This window comes from Spea bombifrons, chromosome 8 (genome assembly GCF_027358695.1).
Source record: "Spea bombifrons isolate aSpeBom1 chromosome 8, aSpeBom1.2.pri, whole genome shotgun sequence".
NCBI classification, from domain to species: Eukaryota; Metazoa; Chordata; class Amphibia; order Anura; family Pelobatidae; genus Spea; species Spea bombifrons.
In genome coordinates this window covers 6,776,754-6,789,463 of record NC_071094.1, presented here as the reverse complement: position 1 = coordinate 6,789,463, position 12,710 = coordinate 6,776,754, and the positions used below count along the sequence as shown (strand labels likewise).

The 12,710-nt window shown below is 44.9% G+C and overlaps 1 protein-coding gene across 2 annotated transcripts; it reads left to right on the top strand.

The window, feature by feature from the left end:
• The first annotated feature begins 214 nt into the window (after positions 1 to 214).
• PKN3 (protein kinase N3) lies at positions 215 to 11,909 on the top strand. Of its 2 annotated transcripts, none has more exons than XM_053472929.1 (21): positions 215 to 286; positions 4,461 to 4,743; positions 4,970 to 5,124; positions 5,344 to 5,613; positions 5,692 to 5,902; positions 6,497 to 6,679; positions 6,760 to 6,869; positions 6,961 to 7,104; positions 7,193 to 7,268; positions 7,593 to 7,743; positions 7,984 to 8,122; positions 8,274 to 8,341; positions 8,735 to 8,801; positions 9,000 to 9,091; positions 9,823 to 9,999; positions 10,119 to 10,181; positions 10,364 to 10,440; positions 10,516 to 10,658; positions 10,784 to 10,891; positions 10,973 to 11,053; positions 11,305 to 11,909. In XM_053472929.1, the coding sequence occupies exons 1-21, from the start codon at positions 263 to 265 to the stop codon at positions 11,515 to 11,517; spliced, it is 2,835 nt and encodes a 944-aa protein (XP_053328904.1). In that variant the 5' UTR covers positions 215 to 262; the 3' UTR covers positions 11,518 to 11,909. The 2 variants fall into 2 exon arrangements, with proteins under 2 accessions (XP_053328904.1, XP_053328902.1); XM_053472927.1 differs by lacking the exon at positions 215 to 286 and adding an exon at positions 2,683 to 3,079.
• The last annotated feature ends 801 nt before the right edge of the window (positions 11,910 to 12,710 follow it).

The window sequence follows — 12,710 nt, the reverse complement described above, 5'->3', positions numbered from 1 at the left end:
CCCGAAAGACTCCAAGACTCTCTGCCTGTACATACATGATGTCATTCGCTGTAAATCCTGTAGGTGGCGCTGATGAACTAAGTTACCTCCAGGCTCAGCCCACTGACCGTTAGGAGGCTGCAATGCATGTCAGTCGTTATCAGGGGGCGCTTCAGAGCAGATGTAGCTGCAGTACCGGGCGCCTCCGTTGGGAGGATTCCCCGGGAAGATTGAAGTTCTGGGCAGGGAGGTTGCTGGTGAGACCCGGTGCCTGGCGGCGGCGATGGCGAGGGAACCGGAGCAGCATGTGAGTAGCGTATGAGCCGGGTAATGTCCTAACCCCGGCCCCTGGGGCAGGTAGCACGGGGGTTGGACCGGGTACGCCCGCCGGGGCTTAACTAAACTTCGTGCTGGCGGAAAATAATACTTTCAAAGCGGCAGGATCACACCCAATGCACCTGTCTGTGGGAGGAACATGTATATAATATATATATGTATACACATATATACATACATGTGTGTATATAACTGTATGTATACGTGTTTCTATGTGTGTATATCTAATTGTGTGTTATGTTTATATACACACACGTAATATAGGTAGAAATGTACATATATATATATATATATACACACACACACACACTTATCTGTGTTATATATTATATTATGTGTTGTATATATTACATAGAGGCTATATTAACCTGATGGCAGGTGAAATGTGACGTCTGTTTAGGCTAGTGATGTGTGTGATTAGTGTGTAATGTATGTATGTATGTATGTATGAATATATATATATATATATATATATATATATATACACATACAAACACACACACACACACACACACACACACGTATGTACTCTTGTGCCGTGGGCTGACCGGTGGCTTCTTATCTTTGACGCGTTTCTCTCCCTCCCTTTCGTTATTTAAACAATTCTTGGCAGTTACAGGGTGTTGTATACGGAGCCGCTGTAACCAGATCTCTCGCCGGGGTATCCGGAATATACCGTGCTGCCTCTCACGCCCCGTAAAACGATATTTCCCGCACCCGCCCGTCCCCGGATCACACAAACCAGCTCGGTCCGGCCGGAGCCCCGGATCATTACACCCAGAGGGCCGGGACTCTCGTAAATATTAAAAGGCTTCTTCCAGCCGCCGGGAATAAACCTGTTTGCTTTTCCGCCCGAGCCGGTTTATCTTTGAAGGCAGGCGAGTTACCCGGCTTCTGCCGCTCTTTAGCCGTGTTTTTCACAGTTATTTTGGAAAAGTTCCCGGTTTCGTTTCCGTGCCCTGACGGTCGGTCCCAGTACCCAAATAATACACAGTAACCCATTCCTGGCATCAATCACGCTGGGGGCCAAAGTACAATTTTCTGTGATTTAGCTTCATAAAATAGAATTTCTGGCGCTCGCAGAATTGGCACCAAATGTATAGGTCGGTCGGGGGGGTCTATATATCAAATATTGATTAAAATGTGATTTATATGCGAATAAATGGGAAATTATTATTGGGCGCAGGGCGACGCGTGATGCCAGACGAGGGGCAGATACACCCAATGATATCTTTATATACGCTCGGTCTCTCGGCCCCTATGGTTTCGTTCTAGCTTAATCGGAATGGCATTTGGGGCTGTGATCGGAAACATTATTAATACGGCAGACACGCTGCGTACTGCACGATGTATAATAAATACGGCACCAAACAAAGCAAGAACTGAAAACCCCCCATCTAAAGCATAAATATTGGGGGTTCCATCAAACTATACGCCATATATTGCTTCTCCCGCCGCTGTGTCAAACTACCACAAGTTTGGGGAGTCCTGTCTGATTTTTCACTGCAATATATATATATTGCTTACCAAAGAGGTGAAGCGGTGGGACTGCCCGGCATTTTAACCCAAAAGAGACTCTCAGGCAATATAAAGCCTTCTCTGGACTCCATTAATTAAAGGTTTGGTCAGAACCTGCAAATATGCACAGTGTAAAAAATATACAAAATGGTGGAGCGGACAACCCAAAAAGCATAAAAGGCATAAAACTTCAGATTCCTGGCTGCTGCAAAAGTAACGACCATTAAATACACAAAACAAGGCAAGAATTCAGCAAATACCATTAAGAAAGCTTGTAAGGCATGGAATCCGCTTGCGTACGTATTGAATGTCTATGCCTTTTATGATTTTTGGGTTGTGCGCTCCTCCTATTTTGTATAGTGCAAGACTCGATGTTTCCAGTGTTATGTTTCCAGGTTCCTAAAGCCTTATAGGTGACTCTTAACCCTTTCGTACTCTCTCTGTCCCTAAATTAGTTGTTGAAGGGGGGGTCCGTTGCCGTAACAGCTTTTAGCATAAATCTCTAGATTGTAAGCTCACGAGCCGAGTCCTCTTTACCTAATGTATCGGTCCTATTCTGTCCGTTATTGTTTTCTCAGACCCTTTGAATGTAGGGACTGTAAGAAGTTCTGCGGAAAATTGTTTTGGTGTTATTTATATTCATTGTAGAAAAAAATATATATATATTTTATTATTTTTGCTTTTATTTATTTATTTTTTTGCAACATTAGACTCCGGCGCAGGTCTTGCTCAGGAAACCTTTTATTTTTCTTTAAGAAAGTAACAACGTATCAAACTGGAAAATATTGGGCCATAGAAGCTTTCAGCCAAGTGCCGTTTCAGGAAGACAGCTGGGCTCTGAGTCAAGTTACAAACGAAGGAAACTGTATTTGGGGGGCTTTTCCTCTCGCGCATGGACACTGGGGTCTTTTATAAATCCCTGCTTATATCCCGCCGGTCCTCGCCGGAGGGAAGCAATGGCAGGAAATGACGGCTTGTCTGCTCACCGTTTCCTCGACCCTTTAGTCTGAATAATATTTTTTTCCAGTCGATCAAAACCAGCAGGACTGTTTTTCCTTCGTGGCTGTAACTCCCGGGACACAGGGAACGCCGGGCGGCGCGCCGTTTATTTCTTCATGGAGGCGATAAAAGACGCAGAACTTCCAAAAAATAAAAAAAATATACGCCCCTGGCTGGAACCATGAAAATGGTTCAGAAAGCAAACGTTTGTCCCGGACGGACCAGCAACGCTTCTGTGATTAAAAAGGTTAGCGATGTAACCCTTTCTAGATACATAGAATCTGCCGGCAGATCGGCCCCATTCGGCCCCCGTCTAGTCTGCCCAAAGATTAAAATCCTATGATGGCATTTAGAACATTGACCCACGGTTGCTCGTAATAAGAGAGGGAGGTTTGGGAGGTATGACATCACACATTGTTGCGCAAATATATAAAGTATTTTAAACTAAAGATTTGGGCAAATTTATGAATCCACTTGCCCAGCTGAGAAAAGTTTCACAAATAGTACAATTACTGCACTTGGAATGTTTGCTTTTCCTGGAGCTGTTGGTAAATATACCTTAACCCCTTAATGACCAGTGACGGTGCAGGACCGTCATGACTTCGATCTCTGTTCGCTTTCTGCACCCAAATGGTGTTGCTGTAATGCCTCGACGTCGAAAAATTTGCAGAATTTAGTATTTCTAAACTCAGGACGAATAGTAGAATCCTTTTAGCAAGTAAAAGTTAGAAAAAGTCATTTTTTATCTAATTTTTCCACCATATTTTATACTTGTGTGTGTGTGTGTGTGTATATAGTAAATAATATGATACAATCAAAACAATGTCATCTAAAGAAAGCCCTTCTTGTCCTGAAAAAAACAATATCTAATGTGTGTGGGTTCAGTAAACGGGAAATTATAACATTACAGCCAAACACGAGCAGCGCAGAAACGTTAAAACAGCCATCGTCACGAAGGGTCCAAAAAATGAAATCAGCCTTTGTCACGAAGGGGTTAAAAGATCCGTCATTCATTATTATTTCTTATTATTGTTTTATGTATGTGGTGCCAACAATTACCGCAGCGCTGCTTACAGTCCCTACGTTCAACGAATGGGATGAAACCAGAAGCGATACTTTAGGTAAATGAGTTGGTTTAACCCTTTGAGTTAGAGAGAGAGAGATGTCTCGCACCCCTCCAGCAGTCTGGTGTCAAAGCTGCTTCTCGCTGATAAGAGTCACAAGGCTGCCCTGTGAGGCCGCGCTCCTGTAACACAGCACTCCCCCGAGTAATCCCTCTATTGTACGTTCTTCCTGCGAGTCAGCCGACTTTGTCATTCTTGTAGTTTCCATTTCAATTGTATATTCGGGCGTAAAAAGAGAGCTTTTCGTAATCTGTATAATCGCTCACAGAATTACCCATTTCTGTCCGCTGTAAAGATTGCCGATCCTACTTATATTCAACATCGGCCCAAATCGCACCGATACCTTGGCGAGTCTTAAAGATCCTTCGCTAGTTGGTCGTATTTTTAAAAACATTAAAGTTTTGCGTTTTTCACGCGTGCGGCATATCGGCTCGTGTTTGGCCCTTCCGGTGGCACGCTGCTCCGAGGTGAGTCGGTCTTCTCATTCCTACGCTGTCTCTTCAGGGCCCCCACCGGATGGAGCTGAGGAACGGAGGGCCGCAGCTTCTGGATCCCAGCTTCCAGCAGCAGTTGGAGAGCTCCCGGGATCAGCTGAAACGGGAGATCCAGCGAGAGCTAAAGATTAAGGAAGGCGCTGAAAATCTCCGCAAAGTGTCCACGGATAAGAAGCACCAGGGCCACGTGGAAAGCCAGCTAAGGACTTCCAACCGGCGCCTCCAGGATCTTCACCGCCAGCTGCAGGAACTCAATGGAAGGATCGTTATCCTGGATAAGGATTGCAAACAAGGTGAGGAATCCAAGGGGAGCTATGGGAGAAACGCAGGGGCGTTGGGTGCATTAAGGAAAAGCCATCGAGGGTGGAAGAGAGAAGGAAAAGAATTGGTGATCATTAGGTGACCCAAGTCAAAAAGAGGTTGCGTTTGTGCGTAGGCCACACATATTGAATTATATAGGGGATTAGGAATAAGGTATCGGCTGGATAGTGATTGATGACTTGGTGTTGTATTTGGCAGATGGCACGGTGTCTCCAGACCCCTGTATTTGGGATCATAGTTCGGACCCCAAGCAACGGAGGGTAGAAGCCCTGAAGAGACAGTTACACATTGAACACAAGGTTAAGCAGGGGGCAGAAAACATCATCCAGATGTTTTCCAACGGAACGTCTAAGGTGAGTTGGGAAGCGGCCTGAGACTTTGTTCTTCGCTGTAGTCTGACGGCTGGCTTCCTCCATTGGGGTTTCCGTGTTCTGATCACAAATTGTGGCACCGCTGCTTATTCATACAATATGTTAAGAGGTCCCTCTTGTATCGATGTGCTTTGAATCGGTGTAAATGGTTTGAAAAGTTTGTCAAATGTGGGTTTTTTTGTTTGTTTTTTTGCTACTTAGGACCGGAAGCTCCTGGCCACGGCTCAGCAGATGCTCCAGGACAGCCGGATAAAAACCGAATTACTCCGCATGCAGATAGTGAAGCTGACGCAGGCCCCTGGCTCGATGTCTGAGGGCCTTGACCAGGCCGCATCGCTCTCTCCGTTGGAACTGCGGGTGGAAGAACTGCGGCATCATCTACGCGTGGAGGCTGCCGTGGCCGAAGGGGCCAAAAACGTAGTGAAGCTGCTGGGTGGCCGTAGGGTGCAGGATCGTAAAGCACTGGCTGAAGTAAGAACGAGCGGTCGTGTTCGCCTAGAACGTCACCCGTTGGATGACGAACCATTCCTCTGATGGTCTTTCTTGCAGGCACAGTCCCGGCTGCATGAGTCCTGCCAGAAGATTGACCTCCTGCGGCTGTCCTTGGAACGGTGTCTCTCAGAACTGCCATCTGGACACCCAAAACACCAAATCATCAAGCAGGAACTGCAAAGCTGCCCGTCCGGAGGAGGAATGTGGGGCAAAAGCTCGGGTCTAAGCCAGCCCTTAATCTCTTTCATTAAACCTACCGCACTAACTGGTAAGAACACCTGGTATGACTGGAAACCAGTGGTGCAGCTGGATGGGGTGTTGGTGCCACCTTTGCAGCCCAGCACGTTCTATTAGCAATTTACCAATGTTTTTAGTGGTTGATCTATGTGTCTTACGGCACGGATCCTGCTCTCTGGGCAGGCGCTCGGTTATGACTCAGTAACCATGGTATAAATAATAATAATGGGATGTGTACACTGATAATCAAATGAGCAAGGTGCGTGGACCAAAGGTGTAACCTGACTCATACTGGATAAATGACTCATATACGAGACAAAGTCCTTCCACGCTCTATGAAAAGTAGTACCATTTATTAATCGTAGCTCTCCCAGTGTTTTGGACCATGTGGGGTCTTTTCTAGGAAGCGCAAGAGTCCTAAATACAGCCTAAGAAGCCATATTTATGACTCTTGAATGTCCTGAAGAAGACCTGTGTTGGTAAAGAGGACAGGGACAGCGGAGACGAGTTATTGCAGGCGGCTCTTAAATGTTTCCGAACGTCTCTCTCTACCTATTTTACTGATATTTATATAATAAGAGGAGTTGTTGAGGTTTGTGATTTATATCCTATATCTCATGTAAAGGCACCCTGGAGATCCATGTCTTGGGCTGCCAGGATCTTCTGGAATCCGTCCCCGGTCGCTCTCGGATGACCCCATCCCACGGCAGTCCCAACGAGTCCAAGAACTTCATTCGATATCGGGCCGGGGGGAGTACCCACGGACGTGGGGGTTCCGGGCGCTACTTGCGGTCGGATGAACTCTGCAGTAAGTGCGCGACCTCGCACATTGATGGGTAACGGGACCCGCGTTTCCGGTCGCTGACTGCCGCTGTCTCCTTCTCACAGGAGACGTAATGTGTGTTTTGAAAGTTGATAATAAACCCGCCACGCAGACAAACTGGGGACCTGTTCATAACCAGTGCTGGGACCAGAGATTCACCATTGAGCTGGAAAGGGTAGGTATATTGTACTTGTATATTTCGCCTCTCTATTTTTGTTCTTTGTGACTTTATCATTGTCCTGACTGTCGTCGTCGTCCTCCTGAAGTCACGGGAGCTCGAAATATCCGTGCATTGGAGAGATTGGCGTGAACTCTGCGCCGTGCGTTTCCTGCGCTTGGAGGATTTCCTAGATAATGAGCGTCATGGAGTGTGCCTGCAGCTCGAACCCCAGGGGATGCTGTTTGCGGAGGTGAGAGCGGGGGCCACGGCTGGACGTAGGCTATTAGAGAACACGTGTGTGTATACTGTATGGGTGACCGGCTACGTGCTCATTTCAGATCATGTTCTGTAATCCTGTGATTGAGAGGAGGGGAAAGGTGCAGAGGCAGAAGCGAATCTTTCCTAAGCAAAAAGGTAAGGCATCTCCAGGCGTTTCTGTGCGCATGTCCAAGCTTTTAAAGGGACCGAAGTACACAAATTTATATGAAGAATTTTAATGGCTAAGGTGTTAAACTCTGAATTTAGTTCTGTTATATATTGCAAATATCCAGGATTATTGTTCCTTTTAGTAAAATATGATTTTTTTTTAAGTATATAATAAAGTGTGTGTGTATGTATATATATATATATATATATATATATATATATATATATATATATATATATATAATAAAATTTCTGTTAGTGTTGTTTGTAATATTTGGTTTTAATATATTTATACCTCTTTCCCCCACTAAGGGAAGGATTTCCTACGGGCCACGCAGATGAACATCAATTTTGCCACATGGGGCCGGCTGATGATGAGCATCTTACCTCCGTGCAGCTCCATGGCGACACTGAGCCCCCCGCTTCCCGCGCACACCTCTCAGACCCCGTCTGCAAACTCTAGGTACGTCTTCGTCTCTTACATACAGAGCCCCAAGTTCGTTGGATGTGGTGTTTGGGCTTTAGAAAATATGAAGCAATAAAGAAACCCTTCTAAGAAAATTTCTAAGATTCTGATCCTTTTAGATCGGACTACATAGTGAAAAGGAATGGCCGCTTGCAGACTTGTGTTACTGTCTATCTGTACTGTGTTCTCTGTTAATGTCGTCCCTTTGTATAAAGTGTCTCGCTTTTATCCTTTTAGAGATTTCCCTGTTAAAAAACTACTTTTCAACGAAGACCCTGCCATGAAGCCCCCTCCTAAGCCTCCACGTTTGTACCTACAAGGTGAAAGTGAAAAGCCCCCGGCGGTGGCCGACACTCCAGTCCACTCGATGGAGAAGGTCAGTGTTGAGCGCTTGGCGACGCTCTGGTCTTTTGTAGCGGGGCTGTGGTTTCTACAGAACAAACTCATAGCTGCCAACAGTCCTGATTGCTCCGACACCCCTGATGAGGTTTAAGACGGATTAGGACCATTTTCCTGTTCTGTTTCAGAGCATGAAGCGGATTCATGTGGAGCATGGCGGCGTCCCCAGCCCAACAGAGCCCAGTAAATGTCACAGGTGAGACGTCCATGCGATCCTCGATTATTCCACCACCAATTCCAGTCTTAGGAAATCATTTCAGAAACGTCAGGAATTTTACCCCAGAGGAACGAGGCAGTGAAAGATACTTTTTGATGCTTTTGTGTACAAAAGCTACAAAGAATAGAGGTTAATTATACAGGTTGAGAGGCGTATGTTTCGGTTAAAACCCTGGCTTTTTTCTGGTAGATCCACGCTGGTCCTCGGGACAGCCGGGGCCGCTTTAACCCATGAATTATGCTATAAAGTGACATAAGTGATTTGTTCAATTCTAATAAGATATTGCAGAGATCATTTGATAATCTGCAGAAGGGAGAAGACAATCATTATTATATATTATACTTTTTAATTAATGTCTTTTTTACTTTACAGAAGAAAGGCTCTGCAGCTGGAAGACTTCTCTTGTGTAGCTGTGCTGGGGAAGGGGCACTTCGGAAAGGTATTTTAATAACTGGGGGGTTTTCTTTTTCTTTTAAAACATGGTCCAACCTTTCACTCTTTTTTTACCTTTTCTTTAAAAAAAAAAAAAAAAAAAAAGGACAGATTTTTGGGCATTTAACGTTATAAAGCGTTGGGCTGAATCGGATAAGTGAAATGACAACCTTCTTATCTCCCGTCTATAATTTTAAAATTGTAGGTGCTTCTGGCTGAATATAAGGCTACGGGAAAATTATATGCCATCAAAGCCCTGAAGAAGCGCGACATCGTGAGCAGGGATGAGTTTGAAAGGTGCGTCTGCTTCTTGTGACCTTCTTGTCAAATCCTCTGCTGGCGACAGCCCGATGCGCTCTGAGAAGTCATTAACTCAAGTTACGTCCCCGCGATAAGTCCCTCCAGACGTTGCAGTGAATTACTTTTCCCAGAAGCTGTATGTTCAGTGTAAGCAGGGAATTGTAGCACAAAACCTGCATTTTCAGGGCACGATGTAATGCGAAAGAAAGCACGGAGGTGAGGAAAGTCACCATTTTTAATAAACGTGTCGTGGTGCACAAATATTGCGCTGTTTTCATTTATAAAACAGTCCTGCTTTTTGCCCTGTAATATATGTTTTTAGGCAGCTGCATTTGTGTGGCTCTGTTATATAAACCCCCCCTGATCTACTAAACACTGCGACTCCTTATCATACTGCCCTTGGCAAGCAATAGAATAGCTCAGTCTTAATCACATAAACGGACATTCTGACCTATGTTGGAACGGACTTCATTAGCATTGCCATAAAGCATCAGCTCAGTGTGGTGTTTGAGCCGGGAAAGGTCACCCAAAATATCACATGACTGACAACAATGGCAGCCTCCAGGTCTGCAGGTAAAGGAGGTTTACTAGCATAAAATGAGGAAAAAGTAGGTTTTTGTCAGTGCCGACCTATATTCATTTCTGCTCTTGGTACTTCAGTGCTACTTTTCTGTCAGGCTTCCCCTAAAAATGTTTGTTTTTTTTTTTTCCCTTTTCTATCTTTGCAGTCTGCAGTGTGAGAAACGGATCTTCGAGGTAGTGAACTCTTCTGGACATCCTTTCCTTGTCAACATGTTTGCATGCTTCCAGACCCCAGAACACGCGTGCTTTGTGATGGAATACATGCCGGGGGGAGACTTAATGATGCATATACACTCCAATGTATTCAGCCAGCCAGCTGCAAGGTCTGATACACGTAGCGTCCTTAGGATGGATATTGAGACATAAAACAGTCATTTTTAACAATTTTTTTTCTTTAAAAAAACAAAAACAAAAAAAAAAAAACAACCTCTTCTCGCTGCAGTTTCTACTCCGCCTGTGTGGTGTTGGGCCTCCAGTTCCTCCATGAGAAGAAAATTATATACAGGTATGGAAACCTGATCTGGCATATATTAAAGTCTCTAATTTGTACCAAAGTTAATGGTGAAATCTGTTGCGATGTTTTATAATTAGAACTTTACCTCATTTACTGTAAATCACATTTTTTTCCGGGGTTCATACCCCAAAACACGTTGACCTATACGCCATCTTGACCAAATTTTGTTTCAGAGACCTGAAGTTGGACAACCTGCTGATGGATGCCAGAGGCTTTGTGAAGATCGCCGATTTCGGGTTGTGTAAGGAAGGTGAGACCTCTGGCCCTTTCTGATCTCCGGTGCGGGGGAGGGTACACACTGACCACTGTCTTACCTGTCGCCTAGGAATGGGATACGGGGACAGAACGAACACATTCTGTGGCACCCCTGAATTCCTGGCTCCGGAGGTCCTCACCGAGACGTCGTACACTTATGCCGTGGACTGGTGGGGGCTCGGTGTCCTGATCTATGAAATGCTGGTAGGGGAGGTAAGATACCGAAATAAAAAGAGCGAGAAATATATCCATAAACGGGATTAATTCAAGCATCACTGTTAAGGTGCTTTCAGGGCACTATTCACCTTGACCTGCTCATTACCCTTCTTGCCCTCCAGTGTCCGTTCCCCGGGGATAATGAAGAGGAGGTGTTTGACAGTATTGTGAACGAAGAGGTTCGGTATCCCCGATTCCTGTCCAGCGAAGCCATCAGCATCGTACGGAAGGTACGCGTCTGATCCCCGCACATTAAGTAAATCTACAATGTGTATCATTTATAACCAGAATTGTGTTTTCTTCTGGTCCAGCTTCTGAGGAAATCGCCGGAACGCAGACTGGGGGCTGGAGTCGGGGATGCAGAGGAGATAAAACCTCAGCCTTTCTATCAGGTATACAAGCCCCGTCTCCTGTATACAAGCCCCGTCTCCTGTATATGCAAGACTGATGCTGGCAAACAGTTCATTGATCCACTTATTCTTCTAAGAGCGTAGGAGAGTTTTCTAGTGTGCAGAACGGATGCCCCAGTGGTTCCTTCAGTTATTTTGTGTGAAATTATTGTGTAAAGATACTTAAAACAGCTTTTATTAGATTGCTTATAAGTGATGTAATTGCATCAGAATTCTGATTTATTTTTTTGTAGGGGATTGACTGGGATGCCCTCTACACACGGAAGGTAAAACCGCCCTTCGTTCCATCTCTGAAGGACCCGTTAGACATCAGGAACTTCGATGAAGAATTCACAGGACAGAAACCAGTGCTTTCCCCGTCCGATGACCCTCGCCCCATAGCGGCAGTTGATCAGATCCTCTTCCACGGCTTTGACTTCGTCTCTGAGCATTTACTAGCCGAGTGAAACCTGTAAGAGGGTCAGGTCTTGCACATCCGAGTCTCTTAGGGTACTTGATCGTATGTGATGTTTTGAACGCTCCAACAGAGGTTCGTTCTATTTAGCTGAGAGCTGCAGGTTTTCAAGTTCAGATCACTGGGATCAGCAATGATGGCAAAAAATGAAGGACCTTCAATTGGGCTACCTCTACCGTATTCTTCCTGGAAGTTGTGCACGTCTGGGCACTTAGGGGGTTAATATCACATGCAAAGCAACACCGCGCTGTTAATGTCACCAAAGAACAAAGAGCCCTTTGTCTCCACGCTACTGAATCCGATGGAGGATTATAGATTATTAGGTTCCTTACGTCAGGTTTGTGCCTTAAATTTATTTATAAATTAAATTAAAAACACACTTTTGCTCAGCCTCTGCTTAATGCTGATGTCATTAGCTCTGAAAATAATTAACGTCTTTATTTTAAAGTCCCAAGGTTTTATGAACCTACCTCTGCTAGAGAGTTCATTGCCTTGCGGACTGGGTTGGGACCCAGTGTTGGAGGCGGCCATATTGGTTTCCCATTCCAGGTCAATGGCTGCATTTTGTAAAGGTTTGGACCGCTGGAGACTGGGGTTGAAGGACATTGGCCAGGTCACTAAAACCTTGAGTTTGATGCTCCACACGTGAAGCTCATTCAAAAAGCACTAAAGTGAACTTGGTCCGCAGTAGAGTGTGCTGGGTACAACTGTCCATGATCGGAATGGCCCCCGGCAATGGTCACGATCACGTACGTATCGCATCTAAGCTTGTAAGGGTTCAAGGGCAGTTCATGCAAATCCTAACTTGTAGCATTTTTTTATACTTTTTGCACGAGTCCAGCAGAATTTTAACCATCTTTAATAAAATCTACGTAACCTGGAATCAGAGGAACCCCACAACCAAGCTTTCCATCTGTTCACTACGTTATTTCTTACATAGGTTTGATACGTGTAAATCAAGTGACCAGATCATTTTGAGACGCATGTGAAACTATCGGTCTATGTAAATCCATTTGCATTTTCTATACCGCAGGCGCCGTTTCTACTTTTTAAGGCACAATTAGCATATAAAAAAAAAAACTTCAGGAGAGCAACATGTTATAAGAAGACAGAATTGAATAAATTGTCCCCGGTCCCTAAATAAAAAATGAAGCCATATCAGAATAACATTTATTGGTTTAAAGA